This window comes from Melanerpes formicivorus, unplaced genomic scaffold, assembly GCF_026170545.1.
Source record: "Melanerpes formicivorus ecotype bairdi unplaced genomic scaffold, bMelFor1.0.p_v2 SCAF_98, whole genome shotgun sequence".
Lineage (NCBI taxonomy): Eukaryota > Metazoa > Chordata > Aves > Piciformes > Picidae > Melanerpes > Melanerpes formicivorus.
Window position 1 is genome coordinate 1495325 of NW_027142450.1, and position 26114 is coordinate 1521438.

General features: G+C 42.6%; 1 protein-coding gene across 1 annotated transcript in view; it reads left to right on the top strand.

Moving 5' to 3' along the window:
* The first annotated feature begins 3378 nt into the window (after nt 1-3378).
* The window catches only part of ANTXRL (ANTXR like), a 58766-nt gene continuing 36030 nt past the window's right edge, over nt 3379-26114 (top strand). Inside the window, exons 1-9 of the mRNA XM_068166175.1 lie at nt 3379-3905; nt 15315-15386; nt 15514-15585; nt 17700-17781; nt 17885-17918; nt 19894-19973; nt 20090-20158; nt 20353-20433; nt 20536-20596. Of these exons, the coding sequence (XP_068022276.1) occupies nt 3745-3905; nt 15315-15386; nt 15514-15585; nt 17700-17781; nt 17885-17918; nt 19894-19973; nt 20090-20158; nt 20353-20433; nt 20536-20596 (712 nt within the window). The 5' untranslated portion in view covers nt 3379-3744. The remainder of the gene's footprint in view (nt 3906-15314; nt 15387-15513; nt 15586-17699; nt 17782-17884; nt 17919-19893; nt 19974-20089; nt 20159-20352; nt 20434-20535; nt 20597-26114) is intronic.

Here is a 26114-nt window from a genome sequence, read left to right on the forward strand (position 1 = left end):
TGCTTCAAAGAAAGGACTTGGAGGATACAAAATTATAAATTTGTTTGAAGTATGAAACGATTTGTGGCACAGCTGGTATGTAAAACAAAACCATCAAACGTCTTGTCATAATCAAATATTCCCTAAGTCTGAACTAGCGACATTGCTTTTGAAAGATGTCGTTCCATATAAATGCCTTTAACGCCTGGTAGAAAATTCTTATGAACATGTTGACAAACGAAATAACCCGGGTTATTTGATTAGTGTCTATGTAATCTGAATATTGCCTTGTATTGGGAAAAGAAACGTCAACTCTTTAATGCTTTTGAAAGCACGGATTTTCGCTGCAATTAAAGAGTAATCTTATACCAATAGCGTGAATCACGCTCTACGTGTTCTGTGCTACAGGGATTAAATAGGATGAAGTCAAGAGTTTGTATCTTTTAAAACTCAGCTCAGGCAGAACAAACAACACTACAAAGCATAACGGGGGGTGGGTGGCCGAAGCGCCGCTGTGGGAAGATCTCTATCCCACCATCTTCTCAGGGATGGGTTTGCGTGCCGATGCCATCTCTCAATATTCTTCTGGGAACACTTTCTGATTTGAGGTGCTGCTGTCAGGAAACGGAGATGAACAGTTCCCACTGCACTTCATATCGCAAGGGTTTATATTTGGGCAGCTTTTATGCAAATAACTGCAGAAGGCATAGGAAGGGGTATCTAGACAGTGTCACCTGCCTTTCGGAGCTTGAATCACTGAGAGACAGTGCGCTGAGGTAACCCGTGTCCCAGGGTAAGATCCGCATCTTGCGATCAGATCAGCTGGTGCTTGGTTTGATTCTCCTTCGAGCAATACCAAAGCAAAGGAGACCGGGCATCCAGATCATCGGCACACCACGGGCTCCGATCGCGGCCCGGATTCTGGCGGTTTCGCCGGTCCAGATCCCCCTGCCTCCTCGCTCGCTTGCCCTGAACACTAACCACACACATAACACTTCGGACCCGTCAGGCTTGCCCGGTGTATGTGACAGCTGCTGCTGGGTCTCCCGAGGATCGGAAATCCTGTTTTGTTGAATAGGAGCGGCTGTGGTGCCGGAGGTAGACAGCTCGCAAACCCCTTGCCGGCCTCGACTCTCCTCGAAGGGGCTGGGCGAATCCGGAGGGGCTAGCAGAGAGCTGGCCCCACACTCCCCAATATTTTTCTTCTGTTCCACACTAACAGTGGCAGTCGCTAGCCAGCGCTAATGGCGGGGGTGTCATGGCTTTTCCGTACCTTCAGAAAGCCTTGAAACATGCCCTACACGCCGGGACTGTGTGTCCTTTGGAGAAGGCAGGTCAGAAAGCCTGCTCTCTTTGCAAAATAATATGATTTATTAATGATCAGAGAAGGGCAATGCACGTGATTAGAAAACAGTTTATAAGCCACTTTTTCGTTGTAGCAGAATACTGCTTTGGAGTGTCCCTTGAAGTCTGTCCCGTTGTTTTACGAAACAATCTTATATTCACAAAGAAATCTGACTCTATTAGCACTTTAGGTGCTTTTTGTTTGGTTGTTTGTTTTGAAAGGCGGCGAGGGCGCGCCTCCCCTTCGAGCCGCGGGGAGCGAGAGCGGCCGGGATTGTGATGGAGAGTCGCGGCTTCCGGGGACCATGCAGGCTGCCGACGCTAGCGGGCACCGTCGAGGCCGAATCCCGGCAGCGGAGGAGGATGCTGCCCAGCCGCTGCTTGCTCATTTTTTGTGAATGTCACTAGGGAGGATGTGGTTTTCTTGTATTTCTCCATGATCTAAGTAATCGCTGGGACTCAACTGGCCAGTGCACAAAACCCTTTAAAGTGGTTAGCTCAAGTAGGGCATTAAACTTCGACCCGTGCATGGTTAAAACTGTGAGAGCAACTAAAAGTTGGTGGCCCCTCTAATCTTTCCTTGATTAAGTCCCCGACCGCCGCTGTGGTTGAATGTGTCTGAATGAGGTTCAGCATAGCGACAGGGAAAACTAAACCCTAGGTGTTTACCCCGCAATGCAAAATTTATTTCAGATTTGCAAGTGACAAAACACGCGAAGGGCTGCTAGAAGAGCACCGGGTCCGACGGGGAAGGAATTCTGCGCGGGAGTGCAGACGCACCGCCTCCACGCATGTCTTCGTCGAGCGAAGAATGAAAGAGCCCGCCGGCTCCGTGGGGACACTCCGCATACCTCCCCCGGAGCGGGCAGGGCCCAAGCCAGAGCTGCCATGTGCCGCGGCGAACAGCTCATACACCGCGGTCTTTCCCGAGCCTTGCCTCAGGGCAACGCCCTGCCCGGGCGGGCCCTGCGCCCCTCGGATCCCAACTCTGTCGGGAGGAGGAGCTGACACTTTTTGTTGTTGTTACGTAGAAGGGGCTCCTGGCCAGGGCGTTATCACTTGGATTCCCGGGTGAAGAGGCGCCCAGCGAAGCGATGTTTGGGGGATTAAGGCCCGATGGGGCAGCGTGCCAGCACCCCACAGGGGATGGATTCTCTCGACCTTGACTAGCGTTCAGAAGCCTTCCCCCAAGAAAGAGAAACATCTAGTCCCAACTCTGTCATGCAAAGTGACTCTCCTTCGCATCCCTCCCTGTGGCTCTTTTCATTAATTAGGGGCTGCAAATTGTGTGGGGGAGGGGAAAGAGGCTGGAAGCCACTAATTATTCAAACTTTGGAGACAGCATCCAGACGAGCTGGGTCAGCTCTTTAGGGCACTGCTTTGTAACCTGTGTATCAGGCGGGGAGTGATTATGGCACGGTGCAAATTCTCCATTAAAAGATTTCGTTTCATCCTTACTCATTGCCTGCAGAATGTGTGCAGGCTCCAGCATAAGTAAACTCAGCTTTTTACTACGGAAGATAAATAATTTGCTATGGCAAGAGGGGGTCGTTAAAACGTGCCCTTACCGCAGCCCCCAGGCAATAACCTTTTTAATTGCACTCATCTCCTGCAACAAAATTTTTCATTAAGTGCCCTCTCGCGTCGTCCTCCCGTGCCCCTTTTGTCAAAGGACTTTGCAATTACGCCCATCTTCTACATCAACTTCTTCATGCCTCGGCGGCTTACGCCCCTCAGCCTCAGTCACACCGGAATCCCCCGCCCTGCTCCTCGAGTCTGCGGGCGAGAGGCAGCACAGGACGCGCCGCGATACCCCGGAGAGCAGCCAGGCGCCCCGCAGGCAGTCCGGGAGGGATGGAAGAATGGAAGGAGAGCCAGGGACACCCGCCCTGTGCCCGCGGTGGGCGGCGAAGAGGCGGCAGGTCCGGGGCGCAGCGGCCCCTATACTTGGTCCCCTGCTCGCAGCAGTCTTTCCCACCTCGGTATCCCGGAACAGGAAAGTCCCAGTTCAGCTTTCCCCCATAAGATCCTGTCTCCCTCCCCCTGCTCCCCTCCCTCTGTCCCTTCCTGCCTCTGGCCCTTACGAGAGGAGCCGCTTCTCTCCGTGCGGGACGGGGCTTAGGCGCTTGGGGCAGCCGCCGAGGCGGCGGGGCATGGAAACTGGATTCTGGGGACCATCCATCTGGGGTCAGCCCCCTGCCCTGAGTCAGCAGTCCGGTGCCCGGCGGGCAGGGCTGCCTTGAGCCCGCAGAGTTGAGCCGAGATCCTGAAGTTGGCTTGTGTGGGTTTTTTTAAAAAAATATTTTATTATTATTATTTTATTTATTTTTCTCATCTGCCCTCGGTGCTTCCAGAGAGCCCGGAAGCTCTGTAGTAAGAGAAAGAAACTGGGGGAGGAGGAAGAATTAAGGAAAGGAAAAGATGGCGAGTTGCAGGAGCAGCGTGGAGAAAGCAGCATTTTTGTGCTGCTTCTTGCTGGCAATGGGGAGCCTAAACTTCTGTGCCCGGCCGGAGGAGGAGGAAGAGCAAGAAGAGCAGCGCTCTTGTCACGGTGCCTTTGATCTCTACTTCGTCCTGGATAAGTAAGTGACAGTCGCATTTAAAAACGTTTATTCACCCTTCAGTGCCTCCTCGTAGCAGCAGGGACGTTGTCTCCCCCGCCTTCCCGGGTGCCTTCCCCCACCTCCCTTGGTGCTGAATACGATTTGTGGGGCAAGATCCTTAGTTTTGCTTCTCAAAACTTGAACGTTTCCCAAGTGGAGCACTTCGAGGAGCACTGTGCTGGTTAGTGCATATGGTTAGTTGCATATACAAATCCGGAAAACCAGGTCGCCTTCAGGTTGTAGCATGGGGTTTGTGGGGTGTGAGTGTTGAGTTTGAAAGGATATGGTCAATGCCCCCAGAACGCAGGGTGTCAAGACTTAGGCTGAGCACAGTGATGTCACCTGTGGACTGTCCAAACCTAGTTAAAGTTGAGACTAGACTGTTTGTATCTAAGTGGTTGCTTTTTTACAGACATGCTGTAAGGTTTTGTAAAACTTGTTTCTGCTCAAGTTTTTTGGAATTGTCTAAACCTGTGTTTGAGTACATCTATAAAAATAGGTTGGCAAATACCTAAAGTAGGCTCACATTTGTTAAAGTATGGCCGGAGGGTATAGTTAAGCTCACCTTTGTAGGCATGTTAGAGCAAGCACTGGCAAAGTGAGTGCTAAACTGGTACGCCCACAGGTGTTTTTTAGAAGGCACAAATAGCTGTTTCTCCTCGTGCACTGCTCCATCTTGATGCCAAAAGTTAAATTCAAGGATTGTTAGTCTCCCACGTATACTTAATATGACGACTGTGTTATCTAATACATCCATAGTCGCATGGTGTTATGAAAGACTGAAGCCTCTGCTTGGTGATTCTTACCCACCAGCCAGGTATGAAGTCTGTGTTGGGCTGTTTCCTGACTGGGAGAACTGTTCTGTGTATCAGGCCTTCTGCACGAGGCAAAAAGCCACCACCGCTCAGGAGCCAGTATATTCCCATAATCAAGAAGAAATAAAAAAAGTATCATTAAGTAGTGATTCTAATTTTAGAGCAAAGTGATCTGAAGACCAAAGGCGTTCTGCCTTTCCACAAGGTGCTAACACACCATGTGGTCATTGTTTTGTTTTCTTGTACTACAAACTTGTTCCTGAAGTAACCTTTGTGTCTAGAGGGAGCTCTACAGGGGGTTAGTGTTCTCAGATGAATCCTCGCTTTCGAGGGACTAATACTGTTGTTACGGTCACTTGCCGTACCAAATTCCTTTTAACAATAAATGATGATTGCAGTATGGGTTGTCTCTGTGACATATCTGTTACAGTGCAGTTTCCTTGTTTACAATGGCATTGTGTACTCCTAGCAATCACCACGCTGCACTCCTGTGCTACTTTTCATCTTTAGATCAGAAAGCACTTTACTGTGGTGATTTGTGTTACCATTCATGTCGTATTAGGAAAAATCATGGAAGAGAAGAGAGTGATTTGGTCAGTTACTTGGTATGTCAACCAATAGCGAGTTGTTTGTGTAAGCACGATCCTCTTCAGTATTGTAGACATGAAATCATACGTTTTCTTTTATGAGGCTACTGGTCTTGTATCTTGGCTCAGGCATTACCCACTTGGTACAGTGGTCCTCTGGAGATTGGACCTGATTATTGTTGAAGTAAAAGTCATGCATGTCAGTTCCAGTGGGAAAATTCTCTTTAGCTTCAGTTGCAAACTGATCGTTTGTAACCTTTGAGAGGTATATTAGTAAGTTCCTCTTTGGTAAAAAGCAGTAGTAAAAGTTACTTGGACCCTTACCCTTATGTAGTTTTAGAAGCCATCCCTTCTCCTACCATGTCTGTGGTGGTATGGTGGCAAAGCTGCTTTTGGCCTCAATGAGACTGTATTACAGTCCATATGGGTAATATTAGAGTGCAAGACCTTTGGAGCCATGGGTCCCATCCTGCCTGAGGGTGTATTTAGTGCCAGTTGTATTCTATAACATCTGGTGCAGCACAAGTAGCTTTATGGAGGCAGGGAGAATTGACTGTGGATAGACTGGGGCAGATAGATCTTGGGGCAGTTTTGCAGGAAGAAGCTAGATAGTCCATTAATGTTGAGAAGGTCAGGGTATTCCTGGTAAGGAGAAGGCAGGAAGCCAGTCAGAAGTAACTCGCCAGTAACTGGCCAAATCTGAAAATGCAGTAATCACTTTTTTTGAACAGGTCCCATGCTGATACATATCTGGGAAGGACTTTGGTTCTAATTTCTAGTGGGAGAATCCCCAGAAAAACCCAGCCTTACACACCACAGAGTATTCCCACATGGCCTGGGGATTGCCTCCCTTCATTAGTGCCTTGCCAGACTGGAGTTAGATGCATTCAGTCTTAATTAGCTGTCTAACAATAGGACTGAAGCATTGGCTGTGTGAAAACTCTGAGCTTTAATCCTGTGACCCTATAGTGCACTCTTTAGCTGAATGACAGACCTTGTATCTGAAGTCAGCCTGAGTGAACCAAAATGACTTTAAATTTGCTTTTCTTTGTTCCCCCATAGAAAGATGTATCCTCATATCAGTAGGAGGCAAATTGAAAGATAACAAACCTTTCTCCTCATGCATGTAAGCACTATGTGTTACTGCAATGACTTTATTGGGGCATGATTTTTCCTTTTCATTCTGCCAGCCAAAGTCTGTGGGAATTTAGTCCTGCAGGCAATAACCATCAGATGGAAAAGATCATCTGCTGGTGAAGTTATTGGTATAATGTATATGCTGCCAATTAGAACAAAAAAATCAAGCCTCTCTGATTTCGTAATTTTTCTCTGCCTGGAGTTGATTGCAGCCCTCTGTTAACTCCATGGGATAGGCAAGATCAGAGCAGTGGAACTAAGCCTTAGACACCCAAGAAGTTGGTGTGGTGAAAGGGAAAAGCAGCATTTGGAGAGAAAATTGCCACAGTCTTCCTTAGGATTGTCTGACCCTGCCAGAGCCGCATTAGGACTGCCTTGTCTATGGGGCTGCTTAAATGAGCAAATCTCTTGAAGCTAGGAAAACTGGACATTTGCTGGCTGCAGAGGCAACCGCCTAGAGTCTGCAATCATGCTGCTTCTGTCATCCATTATGAATTATGCAAGCTTGAGTTTGTTGGGAGATGTAGTGGAATACTTTAAAACATCATACTGAAGCAACAGAATTTTTTGTTTGTAGCTAAGTCTTTCTGTCTGCATGAGGTATGGCAGTATACAGCACAGTTGGCATATCTTTCTTATGGCAGGTGGTAAGATCAAGTCACATGTGATATCAAAGATCTCATGTTTACTTTCAAATGAGCATAGCTCTTCAGCCCAACATAATGGAAGCTGAGAAGCTGAGCAGTTCTCACTTCAGTTGCTTCATTTGCTTTGGTTGTTGAGGTGCATGAAAACCTTTTTTCAGTTACATCCCAATATTGAGGACAAGTCCTCTCAGGGATTTGATTGCTTGACTATCAAATCTTAAAATCATAGAATTATTTTGGTTGGAAAAGACCTTAAGAACATTAAGTCCAATCACGAATCCATGTCTTGCAGTGACATCCTTGTGCTTGAGTGTGTAACTAACTTTCATCCCTGTCTTACTGTTAATATCCAGCTGCTGTTTGTAATCATATTGAAATGCACTTGCAAAGCAGAAAGGGTGACTGACCTCTAGTGTTTTCTAATTATAACAGTGCCTGGTAGCATCGTTATGATTGTTTACTAGTGCAACAAATAGAAACCCTTTCAAAGTAAGGACTTACATCTGCCATAAATATCTGCTGCTGGCGATGCTTGACATGACAGAGCTGAACTGCAGAGCTCTCTGTAGTTTGTTTACCAAATACAAAGACATTTCTTTTAAGACTGTAGGACAGGATCAGAAAGGGGGGAAGGAAGAATGTGAGATAGTAAAAAATTTTTTTTTTCATTTTTCTTGCTGGGATGTTAGTTAAGAAAGTTTGAATTTTGAGGAAAAGGCCACGTAGCCTTGGGAAAATGTTATCTCTAATGCAGAGATCATGGAAGCCCAAGTGTCTTGAGTGAGGCTCTGGCTGATTTTCTTCTAGAACAGTGATTTTTTTTATTGTATTGTATTTTTTTGAGGAAGCTGGACTAACTACCTTTTCTCCATTCCTCATCTTCCCCCAAACTTCATGGTGCTCCCATCTCTTGGGTCCGCAACAATATCAGTTTTGGTTTGTCTGCTCTGTTCCTAAGAGCATCTCTGTCAGCAGCAACTTTGGTAAAGACATCTGTACAATGTGGCCATCCTCTTACTTGTAATCTATTTTCCAGCTGCCTTTCTCTAAACTTGGTAAGCTTCACTCCAGAGGTGAATGTCACTGGTAGGTAGTTGATGGGGAAGAGCACAACCTCTGATTAGATGGGAGATTAGCTACTCAGTCCCATCTCTTTCCTGACTTTGGGTTTTGGATCTTTGTCCCCCTCCACAACTTCATCTTGAAAAGCCAATATTGTGGAAGAGTGAGGCATCTCGAGGAAAACAAGTTCATACATCTTAATTCACTTCAAGCAAGCAAGCCCTCAGAACAGAAACATCTCAGGAGCTCGTGTTGTGGGCCACCTTTTCTCATTTTAAGGCATCTGTAGTGAATTACTGATCTCCACATACCTTGTCTTTTCACAATATGCCTTATTTAAAGCAATGTATGAGAGTTTGGCAAATGTATTTTGTGCTTTTTATATACCCCCCACCCCAATGATTTCCTTGCCAATGATCTGAATGAATTTAACATTCGTGAGTTACAAATACTAGGGACTATTTTGTGCCTCTCACTGTGGCCCTCTATCTCCCTGTGCACACATAGTCCCAGGACAGAGCTGGACCTGTGGGAGCTTCTGTAGCTTCTCTCTCTGCACTCTCTTGGTCCAGTGCCATTCTATGTAGAGGTTTTGTGCATGTATGAGGACGGTAAGAGTGTAGCTAACAGCACTGTTGTGGTTGGAAATCAGAATGCTGGCAAGGATAGGTGCCTGAACATGTGTTCTGCCACTTAAGTCAATTGCATTTGAAAATCTTGTATTGGCTACTTTAAACCACCACTGGACACCCTATTCTGTAAGCAAGAATACCTACTTGCTGCAGCTAGACCAGTTCATTGTAAGACTTAGGACCTGATGCAGGTCATCTGTATTGATTGAGAGGAGTTGCTGTCTGAAAAGTGTCAGTTTTGTTCCTTACGTGGTGTTGATTACTATTTGAGTGTATTTAAAAATTATTGTCTCTCTGTCTTCCTGTTTTGTGGTCTTCCCTCTACCCCCCCCTTTATAGTGTAACCACATCATCTCAGTGACACTTCTCCTACTCTCCAGCTGCCTTTAAGCAACCTTTATTGTTTTCAAAACATAATCTGTTGGTATTTTGCCTTTGCATCTTTCTTTGTTGTGGTTATATTTCAGCCAGTGCTGTGATTTTCTTACAACCAGGTATAATTGCTTGGAATGTTCCAAAGCAAATTTTAATTTGGCTTCGGGCATACCTATGTTATTGGAACCAAGTTTTATTTGTTTGTATTTTGCCTGATATTATTCTTCCAGATTTGCCTTTTGGCAGGGAAAAGAATACTCAGGAAAACCAATTCTCTTCCCTTTTGTCTGAAGAACAAAAATTATTTATAAAACACAAGGCAAAGCTAATGGGGAATGTTTATTTGACATAAAATGTGTACAGTTAACAGGAAGAAAAAGCCATGGCAGCTTGTCATTTGCAGTCTGTTTATGCATGTAACTAAATGTGATTTATTTGGGGCTTGAGCCAAGGAAGTAAACCGTAAGATTGCCATTGACCTAGGATTTTTGTTTGTGTGCACTCAGTGATTGAGAATTCCATTACTTTTGTCTGAGCTTGCCAGCCAAATGCTGGTGTGAATTGTGAGTTTCTGAGGTGTAGTAGGACTGAACCTTTTAATCTCAAATGCAGAGAAGATGAATTAACTCCTGAGAGTTACTCATAGCTCAGAGGTATATCTTCCTGTTCCTTGCTAGGATTTGTACCTTCTTAAGAGTGGTGCAGTGTGACTGGGATTGAGCACCCTGCTTTGCTCCTTATGTTGTGTTGAAGACAACTGGGATGCTGAGTGTGTATCTTCCAGCCCTGATGCTGCTCAGAGCAGCTCTGGAGCTTTAAAGGGGGATCTGAAGTGGTTGGGTGCAGTTTGAGCATGGCTTCTGAATTTTACTTTGTGCTCTTTTGTTGGCTGGGGATATAGCAAGAGCTGTAGTACCAGGCAGACAAGACTTGTGGGTTAGATGGAGTAAAGAATAATGTCTTGAGTTGTGACTTCCAGAAGGCTGTAAAGTTGCTGCAGACTCTGTCAGGAGTTTTATAGGATAAAAACTATCTGTAATGGTTTTGGTCATGAAACTTTTTGGATTCAAATATGCTCAGGGTACTGGCCTAGGACTAAAATTAATTTTCTAGTCACTTCTCTGCTTCACCTCTCCATACGAGCCCTTGTCTTGTTCATTAATGTTAGTAGTCTGGCTAGGACTTGTCTCAGAATGGCTGTCTCTGCAGTGTTTCTAATTGCCTCTGGAGCACATAATATAAACTAGGCCTTCCTTGCCTGGATGAATCACCCAGTCAAGGCCCCTTCCATACTTTGTAAGAAGCATTGTTTGGGAGGGGAGGATTCATGTCACTTCAAATGCTGTGCTGGCTTAGAAGGGAGCGGAGGGTTGGATGAATATGCTTGTGTCTGAAACCACAACAAACTAGATGCCCCAGGGTTTAGTTTTTTTGCAGAGCTGTTAGTAGCCATATGCAAGAATTCTGTTGTCTACCATGTGGTTGTGGCCACAAAGAGCTCTCCATATAGCAATATCAAAATGTCATATTTCTGAGCAATAGGCCTATAAAGGGACTCCATTAGCTCAAGGGGATGGAGACTTACAGGGACCTGCAAACTCAATGGGTGTCTTACAGCCCCGACACCATAGTCAAGCCAAACACATCATCAATAATACAGGGTCTGTTTCTTGCTCCAGGATCTCTAGAGCTGCTGCCTGTAACAGCCAAATGTGCATAGTCGCAGGGAATAAAACAAAGGGCAGATCTGTATCTTCCAAAGCTTTCACTGTCTCACAGTTTTCTCTCAGAGAGTGTAATAATGTAAGTATGTACTGTTAGGGTAGTGCTGGGGTTTAAACTTTCACTGATAAGCTTCATGTCTGATGTTTATTGCACTAGGTTGATCTGTAGTAGGCTCCTGACAATGAGTTTAGCTATAACCGAATCACATGTGCCCTAAGACAAACACCTTACAACTAACCCTCCAGATTTTTGCCTGCTGAAATAACTGGGTACCTGGGTTGTGCTGCTTGACTTCTCCACACTCCAGCTTCCACTGCCTCTGTGAGCCTGTTGGGAAAGAAGAGGAGGCTTCCAGCACAACTTTTCAAGTGTCATTGTCACAAACAGCAGTGAAATATCTCAGGTTGGGGTAGGCATGACTCTAACATGCTCACTGCTTTTATACTGACATAAAGCTCTGCTAAGCTAGAAGGAGGCACTCCAAAGCAAGCAGGAGCAGAGTCAAGCCTTGCAATAACATCACTTCCTTCCACCCCCAGAAATACTCAGTGACCTCCTCTTTCCCCCCCTCCCATCAAGTGGTAGCAATGTGAAATTCAGGAAAACAGCAGCAGCAGGAGCTGTAGCAGCAGCTGCTCTTCCAAGCCGAGTCCCAATGAGGCCGGGAGCACATTCTTTCCTATGTTGTGGTTTGCTGACTCTTCTCTTTGTCTAGTGTGTAATGGGAACAGAGCTCGTGGAGCAAGAAACACGCTCACAGTAAATGACTCCTGTGGGTTTTTTCACTTTGCCTGGGCCTAATTCTGATCCCAATTGCATGGTATGAGCCTGGGGAAATTATGCCAGTTCTCTGGATTGGTTCCAGGCTCACCCCAGTGGAATCAGGAGCAGAAACAGGCCTTGAAATACCTTTTTTTTTCTTTCTTTTTTTTTTCTTTTTTTTTTTTCTTTCTTTTTTTTTTTTTCTTTCTTTTTTTTTTTCTTTCTTTTTTTTTCTTTTGTCTTTTTTTTTTTTTTTTTTTTTTTTTTTTTTTTTTTTTTTTTTTTTTTTTGGTGGCACTCTGGCTGTCCACAGCAGCTGTTTATTGCACTGCATTTTGCTTATGTAACCTCCAAGGGCTGAGCCCCCACCAGCCTGCTTTGGCTCTGAAAAGTCTTTGGCTTGTAGGGCTTGGTACTTTGCAGAGAAAGTCAGAGTCATTGGGCTTCTTCAGTGGGATGATGCAGGGAGAAACCCCAAGGCTTGGCTGGTGATGGGCAGCCATTTTGGTTGATGTGAGGAGTTGAACTAGGTGGCTGATGAAAGCAGGAAATCTATAAGGCATGATCAAACAAGGTAAGATCTGGCTGTAACACAGTCCTTCTTTGCAGACAATCATAGTGCTTGGATCCACAAACCTTGACAGCAAGATACATAGAATTCCATGGCTGTATCACTTCCCCAAGGTCCTCCTAGTTCCTTGTGAAGGTGGATGAGTGTGTCACATGCCCAATACCTTTTCTGCTGTTTTACATACTTAATTTATTTTTTTCATCATTGTTCAGAAGTCTTCATGGTTCCTCTGAAGTCTTAGAGGAATATATAATTTGGTGGACATACAATCCAGGCACAGAATTTGTTTGTGGTTATTTACTGATAGCACTTTGGGACAACATGTGAACTCTGTCTGAGGCTCCTATTAGCACAGGCTTCTGTGGCAACAGATTGAACTATCAGGACAAACTCCAGAAGCCTCCAAAACATATATATGAGATAGCAAAACGTATATATATATATATGTATGTGTGTGTGTATATATATGTGAAATAGCAAATAAAATATTTTGCAAACAGGGATATTTAGAAGCAAATTTGGGTGGGACAGAAGAAAATCAGGTTCTTTTGGAAGCCAGGCCATCCTCACAGGTGTTCATAAGGGGTTTGATGTGACTGACAGTGTCAGTCTCAGTTATGGTAATTAGTTCACTTTTGACACTTAACAGCTGATAAGCAACATGTAGGTGCAGAATTTCTCCTAAGTGAGAAGGAGACCCACTGCCATATTGTAGCTCAGTAGAACCAGGCACACTGACAGTGCAGTACACTTCCTATGAGGACTAGTCCAAGACTAAGACCTCCCTAGCTTTTCAGATGTGGGCATTCACTGGTTGTACCTCTTCCAAGAATGAGTCTTTTGTTGTAGTCAAGAGTACATGGAATTGCACAGTACTAAGTTTATCTGTGCAAGTTCACTTTTAAAATCTTAATGTTTTTCCACCATTAGTGGTTTATGATTCTCTTAAATTTCAATGTCTAGGTTGTTTTACTGAGCTGTGCCTAAAATATAGACTGAAAAAAAAACCCAAACCCCAAAACCCAGTGAAGGGGGAAGATGTAGTCCTGAGAAGTAACTGGAAATGATGATTTGTTGCTGTTACAACAAAAATTCATTGTTACTTTTCTTTGGGTTTTGTTTGTTGTTTTTGTTTAATTGCGAGAGTGCCCTTGCAGCTGACAGCAGAAATTTAATGCATCATCCAAAATAGGTCAATCTTTTCTAAGTAAGAAGCTGTGGCTCTTCTGTGTAGGGAAGCGACTCCATAGAAAATTTGGTTTTGCTGGGATTGCAAGTTCAGAATGAAACTGAAAATGTCAAATCCAGGGAGGAAAGAATTAAAAATTAATAAATAAAAAAAATCATGAGCTGTAAATGCATCATCCATAGACTCAAGAAACATCTCTTTGAGATCATGAGAAGTTTAGCTTGAAACTTTCAGAAAATCCTGAAGAATTATACATGTTGAACCACTTCAGATCACTTTTGGAACTTTAAAGCACGTGCATCATGTCAGCATGGATTACTTTTTTAACTACAAGAAAAGGGCTCATTTGCTAATACTGCCAACACCTTTTGTTGCTACTGTTCACAAGTGTATAAACATGTTGTTGCATGGTGTGTGTAAATTGGAGACTGCAAGGATCTTTGTTCTGAGCAGTCCTGGTGCTTTGCTGCCTTCCCTCAGTGCCTGCCAATTTTTTCATTCTTTGATAACCAGTTTGTTCTGTGAATGAATCATCAGACCTGATGAAGAGCAGCATGAAAGCAGAGGGTTACACAAGAAAGCTTATTCTATCTTCCATATTTCAGGGGTCTCCTTTCAGTCTTTGTTCTTTATTATTTTTACTCTTCTCCTCAACTCCACCAGTAATGTTACAGGTCAGGCAGTGCCATATTATATTGTACATGTGGCCTTCTGTATGCTAATCTGTACCTGACATAGAGATAGGAACGACTGGCATAAGATTGCTTGGAAATCCCGTGGTAGGACTGTGAATTGTAATACAGGATATTTATTTCATATTTTTAATACATTTTCACAGAAAAAAATGTCTAACAGCAGTTAGAAGAAACCTTCTGCTTTATGGTAGTTAAATTTCAGAAGTTTTAGTTATGTGTCTAAGCCCCTGTGATCCTTCTGTTCTTTTATTCTTCTTTCTGCCTAAGACACCTGATACATGATTCTGCTTAGCTAGGAAAGCAAACAAGCTATTCTTACATAAACACCACAGCCCTGGGGAGGGCTTTTAAAGCCATTGATTTCTCATTTTTGTAGCTTTTTTAATGGCTTGAAAGTGTGTGGCATAGGTCCACATGGTAGAAATCACTTAGCATACACTGTAGAATTGCTGCATGTAGGGCTCTGTGTGAGGTCTGAGTCCCACCAGACTGTGGGGATTCCTGAGAATGTAAGACTAAGCAGAAGAAAGCTGGGGAGTGCCAGGATTGCAATTTTATGTATTGGTAACAGCAGCATGAATGTGTAAGTTTGTGCATTTAACTATGTTGCCCAAGTTTTCACAAGAACTCTGTAAGGGGGCCAGAAATTGACTGTCCAGAATGCTAGTCCAGGGAATTAGCTATTAGTACTGCCTTTCCCTTCTGAATTACTTCAAAAGCTTTCTCTTTTGGAATAAACAGTGATTCATGCAAATATTCTCCCACACTTTCTCAGAGAATAGAAGATCAGTCAAGACTTTCAGTGTGGCTACAAGGGCAGAGCTGTGTTCTGGGAAAGTAAATAATCTGCTAGCAGTTAATTTATTGGAGTAAAATAAAATTAATTAAACTAGAACATTATATGTGTATTTTATGTTATAAAAGAAACTAGAGATAGAAAAGTTACTGAAGTTGTTTCAAAGTTGTATGGTAAACCATTTCAGACCTGGCAGTGGGTTTTGTTATGCTTCCTGTTCCATCTTTAAAACAACTGCTGTAGAAGCCTCAGCAGTTAGCTGCCTTCTCTCCCTACACTTCTGTGTAATTTTTGTCACTAAACATCTTTAAAATAGCCCAGGCTTAAAATTCTGAGTGGAACAAGGAATTTCCCTGTGAAATAAGAGAAATGTGATCAATTATGTTTGTACACAGGTCTGGAAGTGTCAGGAATCATTGGACTGAGATTTACTCTTTTGTGGAAAGCCTAGCTGAGAAGTTCATAAGGTAAAGTCTTAATATTCTAATTTGTTATATATGTAATTTCCATTTTCATTTACTGCCTCTTAGCAAGTTAAAATCTGATGAATGTGATCTGTGTGTGATGTGGATCTGACTTGTTCTTTGGTTTCAGTCCAATGTTGCGGATGTCTTTCATTGTTTTTTCTTCACGAGGAACTACAGTCATGAAACTAACAGAAAACAGGTAAGTACTCCCCATAGCTTTCATGCAGAAATACCCCCCCCATCCCTCCTCTCAAACAATGAGTGGCACCAACTCAAGTGCCAAATTAAATCCTCCCAGTTGGCAGCAGTGGAAAGAGGGTTTACAAGGCCTTTGAGTCTCCCATTACCACTGTTCTCAGCCATGTAAGAGAAATGCAGAACTGGGCTGTCTGGTCTTTATCATAGACAGTATTTCAGGGAGAAACTGCCTTTCCAGTCAAGGATTCATGTACATTCTCACTATTCTCAACTATCCAGATAAGGGTGGTTTTTGTGTAAGAAATGTCAGAGCTTGAGCTGATGAACAAAAAACTGTATGAAAGGCCCACGGTGCCTTCAGAGTGACCCAAAGCCTCGAGCTTTATGCCAGCAGCTGGCCATACCCAGTACTGGAGCACTGTGTCCCCAGGCAATTGCATCCCTCTCCTGAGAAGCCTTAAGAGAACACCCATGCCAAAGGTAGCTTGCAAACCCAAGTGACAGGCTTCCTGAGAGAGTCTGAGGCTGGAGCAAAGTTCTTGTTGTCATCTTCACAACCAAATTATCTTTTTTCCAGAAACAAACCATAAAACAAAACAACCCCCTTCCGAAAAACCAACAAGCAAACAAAAAACCACCCAAAAAACACAAAGCAAAAACCAAACCCAAAACAACCCTACAAAGGCAAAAACCCACAACCAAACCACAAAACAAACACAACCCAAAACAAGAACCCCAAAGCCAACAATGAAAAAACCCAAATGCACCAAAAAATACCCACAACCCCCTTCCTCTGCCCCCTAAATGACCAAACCCCACAAAGCACCAAGTAAAAATTCCAAATAATTCAAATAATTCTGGATTTAATGTCTTATCCATTGAAATCCCTGTCATGTAGGTGTTTCTAAGTATTTTCTTTTGTCTTAAAGCCCTTGGTTTTGTTACTGCTTCTGTCCTGAGACGGTCTCAATAATGCAATGTAAAGTGAGCTCTGGAGTAGTCTTGAAAGAACCACTCCCTTTATTTCATATTCCAGGGCCTCATCCAAAGCCAGAAACCCCACAGGAGATGTGACTCCAGTCTCCAACTTATATTTTGGTGAAGGAGCTCAAACTTGCTTCTCCCAGGTGTAGGGAGAAGTAAGGTGCCAAGTGGAAAGCAGACAGGAGCCCTGTGGCAGCATTGTATTAGAATGTTCCCTCTCCTAAACTCTTGTTCTTTATACATATCACCATATGTGGGTTTTGAGCACATTTTATACTTTGAAAGGTTAAAGTATGCATTTTCCCCTAAGAATTTTCCCAGTTATAGATCCTGATTTTACCTTCATCTGACACAGATTCCTGTTTCCTCTGTAACTGAGGTTGTGCCATCTAAAAGGCCCTGTTGCAGAACAGAGTTTAGACAGGCTCTTGCTGCCTTTTTAAAGAAAAAATGCTCCATAGCATCTGGAGCTGATGTTTGGACTGCCTCCATCTTGCCTGTTGAATATTTGTACCTTATTTGTGTTCCATTAATAATCTAATGAAATTTTTTACAAGGATCAGGGGCTTTTAGTGATCAGTGATCAATTAAATTACTAATTTCTCTGAGAAATCCTCTTGGTTAACAGGATTTGTGGAGTAAGAAGCTATGCAACAGGGAGTATCAAATTCCCTTTATTACTGGGGAGCAATCTGTGCCATAGGAAGGTTCCTTCATCAGTACCTTGTCTAGGATAGGAAATCCCCATTATTCTGTGTCTTTAGGATAGAAAAGTCCTCATCCCAACCATCCTGTTTGATTGACTACAGTGTTTTTATTTGTTTAATTTTCATGACAGCCATAAGCTTCTAACTTCTCTTTCCATCTGCAGTTTGTCAGGGAGGGAGCAGTAACAGAATTACACCCTTAAAATGTGTTAACCCTAACATTGTATCTTATGTCTGGTTTTGTGCTTCTGTGGGTGTTTGAAAAATTGGAGGTTTTGAAAAAAGTCTCGGTTTTGCCAGTATTTTAGCTGATGTGTATGCAGTCTGTGCAGTGTATTGACAGGGTGCATAGTCTAGCTGTGGTACAGAAATATCTCAACAACAGAAAAAAGCACATTTATCTCTTTGGTTTTTTTATCCAAAGGGAAGCCATAAGACGAGGGCTCAACATTCTTCAGAATGAAGTGCCTGGAGGAGACACGTTCATGCATGAAGGATTTAAAAGGGTACACCTCACAGTACCTCCTTTCTTTGATAAGTGCTTATAAAGTTTGCTTTGCTTGCTGCCAGTGTACTTAAGAGCTAATAATGTTCTACACTCCATTGCAGGCAAATGAGCAGATTTACCATGAAACCTATGGAGGTATGTGTTATATATCACTCATGTTCTATATCTGCATTGATAGGAGTGATAGTTCTTTATATGATCTGCAGTAAACCCATTGACAGAAGTGTTAGGGAAGGAACTGCTCTTACACAATTGCTACATTCCATTTTGACTGCAGCTCTATTTTTAAATGTTTGATTCATGGTTTATTGAGACCAGAGGAGACCTGTACCAGCACAGATCTGACCCAGTGCAAAATACAGACCAAAGCATTACAGATAGAACTGCCTGTCCTGTACCTAGGGGACAGACATACCTGGATCTTCCTACATCCTTCTGTCCTGACACACTCATCCCTGTCTGCCTTGTATGCCCAAAGTCCTTGTTCTCAGTACTGTAGGTATGAATGCAATCAGCTGAGATTTTGGCATCAGTGTGAATGATTTGGGAGCAGATTCAGTGTTACTAAAGTGTAATTTTTCACTAAATTTTGAAAGAGAAATGTATTTGTGTTTATCTGAGCCAAAAGAAGGTTTAATTAATTAAATTGAAAACTTCTTGCCTGGTTTGCACCCTTGTGTGAGGTTGTTCCTATTTGTAGGCTGATGGTCTCTGAAAGGTAGAGAAATATGTTAATGACTTTTTAATGAATTAGGCTATGAATATAGATTCTTCAGCAACAACTCTGGCTTCTCAGGCCCTTCTGCCAGTGAAATCAAGCATTCTGAGGAGTCCAACTGACAACTGTTTTACCTCTTGATAACATATAAAATAGTTGATTAGTTCTTAGTTATAACTGATTAGGTTGGAAGGAGGAATGGTTAAGATCTGGATTTATAAGCTGTTAGGGAAGGAACAAGTGTTCAAAAGAAAAAAAAAAAAAAAAAGATCTCCACTTTTTCAGCCTTTTTCAAGCATGTCAGGCAGAAAACAAAACCCAAAACAAACAAATAAAACCACAACAGAGGAATATAAGAATCCAAGCTATTTCCCCCTGCCCAGGTTGCAGGTCCTTCTTTTAAAATTCATGTCTGTGTCTGACATGACATGGGAAGGACTACATGGCATAAGAAATTTGTCAGCCTTTAATTTCAGACAGTATGGAGAGAAACACTTGAAATTGTAACAGATTATTTTGAAAAAAATAACAAATTCTTTCCTGAAAGTAAAAAGTTTATGTATTAGCTAATTTACTTAAAAGCTGTTGAAGCGGAATGGTTGATTGAACCATAGGTAGAATATTAATTTGATTTCATTTTGTTAGCATGTTTAATTTCTCTAGGTAGTATTGTATTCTATACTACGTTATATACGTAGCTATCCAAAGTCAATGCAACCTTTTCCCTTAAGCTTAGGTGGGATCTGAAATGTCTTACCACAATACATTAATTTTCTCCAGCTGACCTGATCTTAAGGTTTTCACATGCACAAAATTCCTATGAACTCCACTGACAGTTCGTGTTGCTCAAGAAGTGTAGGACTGAACTCACTTATGGAAGCTCATTTCGTGTTGCGTTCAGTGGGGTGGTTCCTCGCAAGTCTGATGGAGGATAAGGGAGGATAGCATGAAAGCTCTCTTTGCATAGGTATCTCCTACCACAATCTCTGGGCAAGGTTTGAGAGAGACAGGTTGGTCAAAAAAAGAGAAGATGCTTCTCCCCTGTTTGCAGATCCCTTTTGCCACTTCTCCACCGGAAGGGTCTAGATGTAATCTCAGTAGGTGCTATATTTTCTTGGAACAGAGAAGCTTGTGTGTGGGTGCGACTAGAGCAGTACTTCCTCTACAGTGATGCTTGTGGTGTGAAGGTCCACAGGTTTTGGCTTAGTGCGTGCTGTTATGCACCTGACTTTGACCTGGTGTATCTCTAGTAAAGTCTATACAGATTAGGTTGAGAATCTGATTTTACAGTTTTGTGTCAGCAAAAAAGAATGCCTCACATCTTCAAAGGTTTTCTTCATTGCTTGAATCTTGTGTCATACTTACGCAATCTGTTACCTGTTCTCCATGTAGGAGTTCGGACAGCTAGCGTGATTATTGCTCTGACGGATGGAGAGTTGCAAGATGTTCAGTTTTATTACGCAGAGCAAGAAGTAAGTCACCTCTGTGTTTACCCTAACTAGCTTGTGTCAATCCTATAGATATTTACTGCTGGCCCCACAGATTATATGGCTTTGAACTTGAGGGCTATGCTTTGGTTTTTTTTCAGGCCAACAGAGCCAGAAGCTTGGGAGCTATTGTTTATTGTGTTGGAGTTAAAGATTTCAATGAAACTCAGGTAACTTTGCTGGTTTTCTTGTGTCATTTTTCTGTTATAATAGTGCACAAGTATCGGATGAAGGCATTTATTTGATTTCTTGAGGCACAAATAATTTAGTGTCAGTATGATGTCTTTTAGCAAGTGTGGAAGGGGCCAGTTTTGCGCACCGTAATTTTGTTTTCGTTATGATTTATGATTGTCTGTCTTTGCAGCTGTCAACAATTGCTGACAGCATCGACCATGTTTTTCCAGTTACGGGAGGCTTTTATGCCCTGAGAGGAACCATTGATTCTGTAAGTTTGGTATTCTGAAACTCAGAAAAGGGCACCCTTTCCCATATTAATAAAGCATAGGTGAAAATGATTGCCAAAATACCCATTATCTGAATCTTTTAGATTCTCAAGAAATCTTGCATTGAGATCCTAGCAGCTGAACCATCGAGTGTCTGTGCAGGAGGTAAGTTTCCACAAGAACAGTGTGATAAGGCAAATGAACGACAATGATGAAATGTCAGTAACTGCCTAATGTGGTATTGGAGCTGAAGCTTGTGGATGTGTTAGAGCAAGCCCTCGGGCCATAGCTAAAGCTCTGTGTGTCCCTTCTTACTTGAGGAAAAAAATTGTGCTGATAAATATGTAGCTGCTGCAGCTGAGTGCCAGCTTGGAGAGTTCACAGAGATAGCACTTAGGGAACTGGAGATACTGCTTTTTAAAATACCTGAGAGAAGGAGACAGAAGCACTGTAAAGCCAGACTGCCAGAGGTACTTCAGAGTCTAGAGGTGATACCTCAGAAATTTCCGGTAAAACTGCATTCCTGAGATCTGCCAGGACCAGGAGCAGTTAGAAGAAGATTTTGCAAAACACTCACAGAAATTTCAGGTTTCTTGAATCAGATATAATTAACTACATAAGGCCAAGATACTTGATGTATTTTCTGAAAGACTGATGTTTTACTTATTCATAATGAAAGAACTATTAGCATATATGGTACATGTGATGACTCTCCAGAGTAGCTGTTGATGATAATTTCATACCTTTCATGTCTAGTACATTTAACTTGGATTTGTTCTAGCTTATGTTAGCAGTTCACTTGCTGAGTTTTTTGTCTGCTTAAGAGGCTATTGCAGCAGAGTAAGAGTGACACCATAAGTTTGCTGGAAGGTAGAGTTTACAGCATGATTGTTTAGATCTGATGTTTACTGTCTTATGTTTATTTCCTTGTTCATTGTAAAATGAACACATAAAAATAAAATGGCAATGATGCATGAAAACTGACCTTGAAAACAGATAAAAATAGGAAACTCAAGAAAAATCTAATAAATATCACAGAGAAGAGAAATTGTTCACTCTTCATTTCCACATGTTGATCACAGTTTCTATGTATCGCTGCCAAGTGAGCAAAATACCAGCCCTTGTTTTGCTTAAATTCTGAAGTTTGCTCTGTCCTGTTAACGAAGCCATCCAGCAAAGTCTGGAACATGACAAAGTGTGGTACTGAATCACCAGGGCATGAAGACTTGGATCTCATGCACTTGAACCTTTGGTTGTAGCAGCAGGGAGCTTGAAAATAGGAGGAAGCCAAAACTGTGGCTGTGAATGGTACGTACTGTCAGTGTGGATTAAATGGGTTTTAGCACCAAGAATGAGGCCTGTCACAGCTTTTATAATGAGTCTAGGCCTGCAAGTTATAGCTGAAATGAACTCCTGCAAGAAGTTTTTTACCATCAGGCTACAAATATGTACATTTGTGCTTGGCTTTATTATCCCACTTCAGCATCACCAGGGGTTCTTTTTTATAGCTGTGTGCTCTACTGTCTCCTGAAAGGAACTTTCTTCATGTTACTGTGAATGCAGATCCTGAATCCAGTTCACTGGACAGTCATATATAGTTCTACTCTATATGTAATGTGATTTGTTTTTTTAAAATGTACTTTATCTGGACATTAACACAAAAAGTAATGAAGCTAATGAACTCATCTTAGAATCTCAATGCATTTTAAATGTGGGTAGTTAATAACACAGTCTTACTGATAATGTGTAGGTAAGACATAGCCACTGAATCCTATATAAAAATATCTATGCAGCTGCATTTAGAACTGGATGATAATTAGTACATAACATTTTCAGGAAGTGTAACATTCCTCCCTCCTTTTTTCCAAGGTAGAAATTTTGAGTTGTATTTATTAAAAAAAAAAAAAACATAATTGAAGTGTGCATTTCAAATTTTTGATCAAAAAATTGTCCACCTGCACCTTGAAAGTGCAGTATATTAACACATTCTTCAGCAAAGAAGATTGCTTGTTTACAGCCTCAAAAGATGGGTCTACCCATGCTTTTTATATGAAACTTATCTGAGTGAGGAGGTGATAATCAATTCAGATTTACTTAACATTATTACTAATTTTTAGAATCTGGCATGAGATCATGAGGGCTTTGTCTTGCTCAGTGGAAGCTGGTCATGATCAGGAGTTAGAATAGTCTGGGCCACTCCTATTCTTGCAACTGTTTTGGTGATTCCTGGTGATCTTGGCTTCATTTGTGACTTGCCAGAGGTTTAGTAAAATACTGATGAAATTATTTCCATGTGGTGACAACTGCAGTTGGTGCTCTGGCTCTCTGTGACGAAGCTATCTGGCAAGTCCATTTACAAATTGATCTCGTCATGTTGTGACAGCTATCTGATGCTTAATGCTTTCTGACCCTACAAATTCATTGTTCCCAATGTGGAGCAACGTGGTTGGGTCCTTCCTGTTCCCTCTGATTTAGAGTGACCAAGACATGCAGCCTGTAAACAGGCTATCAGTGCAGAATCGGAGGTGCCTCATATCCTGTTTGACAGCATCATTGCTTTGATTACGCTTACGGTACACAGATGTGATTGAAAGGTTTTGTTGGATGTGGCATCCTACTGGCCACATCAACTACCAGGTGTGGATGCAAGCCGTCAGCTTCTCATCAGAGTCACAGAAGCGAAGCCGACAGCACAGCCACCACACACCAGCTTCAACCTACCATCTCGCTGCCAGCACCGCCCGGTTATTTCAGTGCTGACCTTTTTCCCTTCGCTGTCTTGTCAAAAGCTACAATCTGCCATCTGACAGTAACTAAGGAAGAAAAGGACGCAGCCAGAGCCAGGGCGCAAAATTAAATGGAATTAGCCATTTCAACAGACCATCATCCAGAACACACTAATGTTCCCAAGCATCTGCAAGGGCAGGCTTCTTAACATCCGCAACCAAATCCAGGACCAGCTCTTTACATTTCCATGCCAGCCTGATATTGAAACTGTATTGTCAGCTTGTGTTGGTGGACAGGTTACTACCCAGTCAGTTGTTCATGACTGACTGTGCAGTGGCAGTGACAGGGAAAAGAAGGGCAGAAGCAGTAAACTGTCTTGACAAGACTAAACTTGTAGATGTAGATTTTGCCTTTGATGTTTTGTGTTGAAAGTCTCTTGCTGCATCTTTGTAAAGCCACTGAAATAGGTAATAGTGAAGTCTTTGTGACTGCTGCCTTTTAAAAGGCAGGGGAATCTTAGTACGATTTTATTTCAGTAAGCCACTTCAGTAATGTATAATTGAGAAAAAGAATTATTATCTTAGCTGGGTTTTTACATCACAGTCGAGTGGTGTGGCTGTGTGGTCTCAGGCAGGTAGTTCTGGTAGGTGGGCAGAGGCCCAGTTGCCCTCAGGTTTGGCCATGACTCTCAATTCTGCTGGCAAAAAAAGGGATGCTCATCAAGAATAATTCTCAGTGTGTGAAATGGGTTAAATGTTGAATTGCTCAAGGCATGAATCAGACTTAGAGTAACTCCAGATTCTTACTGAAGTACCAAGCAGTTGAATTTGCCCTACAGTCTATTTTCATTTGTTTAAAGTGCCCCTGACTCCCAGTGTGAATCAGGAGGTATGACCCTTCTCTTAAAATAGAGGTCAAATTCCAGTGCTAGCTTTGTGCATTTGGCTCTTGATGTGCTCAATGATGTTTCAGAATGAATAATCTTTCTTCAGCTAAGTGCCAAAGCCTGTGTTTCATTTTAATATGCACTCCAGTAGATATTTTCTTTTTCCTCTCCCAAATATCTTCTCAGATGCCCATGTTCCTTGCAGCCTGTGTCAGTTCAGAGCATTGCTTTAAGGGAAAGTTACCATGAGGAAAAAAAGAGTGTGGGTTTCCAGTGCCTGATCATAACTTGTGCATGCCTTTGCCCAGTTTGCCTGGAGTTGCACTAGATTTCAATATAGTGTGGGTATGTTTTTGGCAAGAGCAAGCTGTTTGTATGGAAAAGTTAAAGCACTCCACATCCTCATGCTGGGTTGCCTTGTAGTAATGTGATAGTGAAGAGCAGGCAGACTAATCTCAATGTGTGTATCAGCACCTTTGGGCCTCATGTAGTGTTACCCAATAACAAGTCCTTCCTCCACAGCACACAAATAACACAGCAGTGCCTTGTGAAATATTATCAAAAGCCAGATCTCATATCTCTGAAAATTAGGTAGTGCTCCCTTCCATCCTATCAACACTGTTTTCCTCTCATTTTTAGTATGTTGGTCAAAATATAGTTGTAGAGTGTGGACTTGTTAATGGTTTTACTTGCTGCAATGCAGCATTCACTTCTAAGCAGTTTATTCTCATTTTTCTATGGGTACCTTGAAGATTCATTTGTCCTATGTTGTGCTGGTATTCCCTTAGCATTGGACTGGTCTCAAATGTTGCTTAGTACCTGGCATAAGTGAGCTGTGTGGAGGATTCAGGTGATGCAGGAGAAAGTGAAAGTGCCATGTCTGTGCTTTCTCTTACTGCATGCATTTGTCACAGAACAGATTTTTCATGTCTCCCCAGTTGCTGGTATTAAACACAGTATCAAGGTAGTAGCTACAATATACATTTTGTGACCTAAAGGGGAGTTTCTCTTGCTGCTTTCCCTCCTGGTGCATGCTGTGCCCAGCTTGGCTAAGCTTCCTGGGCTGGCCCAAGAGGACAGATGCTGTGGTTCTATTTGGCTTCACTTGTGTAAGGTAAACAGGGAAAGAAAAGCAGTGAGCAGTTGTGATTTGCTGTTATCAAAACTCTGAAAACACCTGTGAAGGTTATGAAGAAATACTTTTGAAAGCTTGCTGTGGAGATGCTGAGAAACCAAACCAATCTTCTTAACTCCTTCCTCAAGTTACATTTCCTGTTTCTAACTGTCCTGGGTACACTGATTCAAAGGGGTTTCACAGCAGACATAAAATAACCTGATGTTACCATGACTTGTCGCTGGGTCTTCTCTTCATTTGTACCTTTCTGTTCCCAGCAGATGCTCAGCCAGGTAGATCACCTTACTGATTTTTCTGGCAACAGTTATTTTGCAGGTGTGTGATCAAGCTCAGTGCACTGCAACATGATCAGTGGTGCCAACAATGTAGGACATAGGCAGTTAGGATCCCACTTCTGACAGAAGCCTTCTTAGCTTGGTTTTACTCAGGTGTGAAACTTTTCTATCAGTCAAAAGACAAATGATAGGTTGGATGATAAAAATTGAAATACTTTTCTTGCTTGAATGAACAAATCAAAGTTACTTGTAAGTAATAACAAAAATCATGTGCCATCTCCCCATTAGGACTGAAGCAACAGAAGCGGATAGCAGATGAAGGACAGTTGGAGGAATATGTCCAGCAGTGTGACTGATGTGGCAGCTCACTTCTTGTGCCACTGGTGATTTCTGCTGCTGGGACAGTGGTGTCAGAGAAGAGCACAAAGAAAGTTGCAGCACCTAGATCTTTAGTTATTCCCATGCACAGCAAATGTTAATGGGGTTCTGCACAGGGTCAGTTCTTCAACTGAGAGTTTGCATTTTCCAGGACTTGCACCAGATACAAAGCTTCCTCTCTGATTCACTGTGGGGTTATGAGGGAAGTTCTGTTTGCCTGAACAGAGCTGCTGCTGAAAGCCAAGGGCCATCTGCTGTGGAGATAGAAGGAAGGACTGGTGC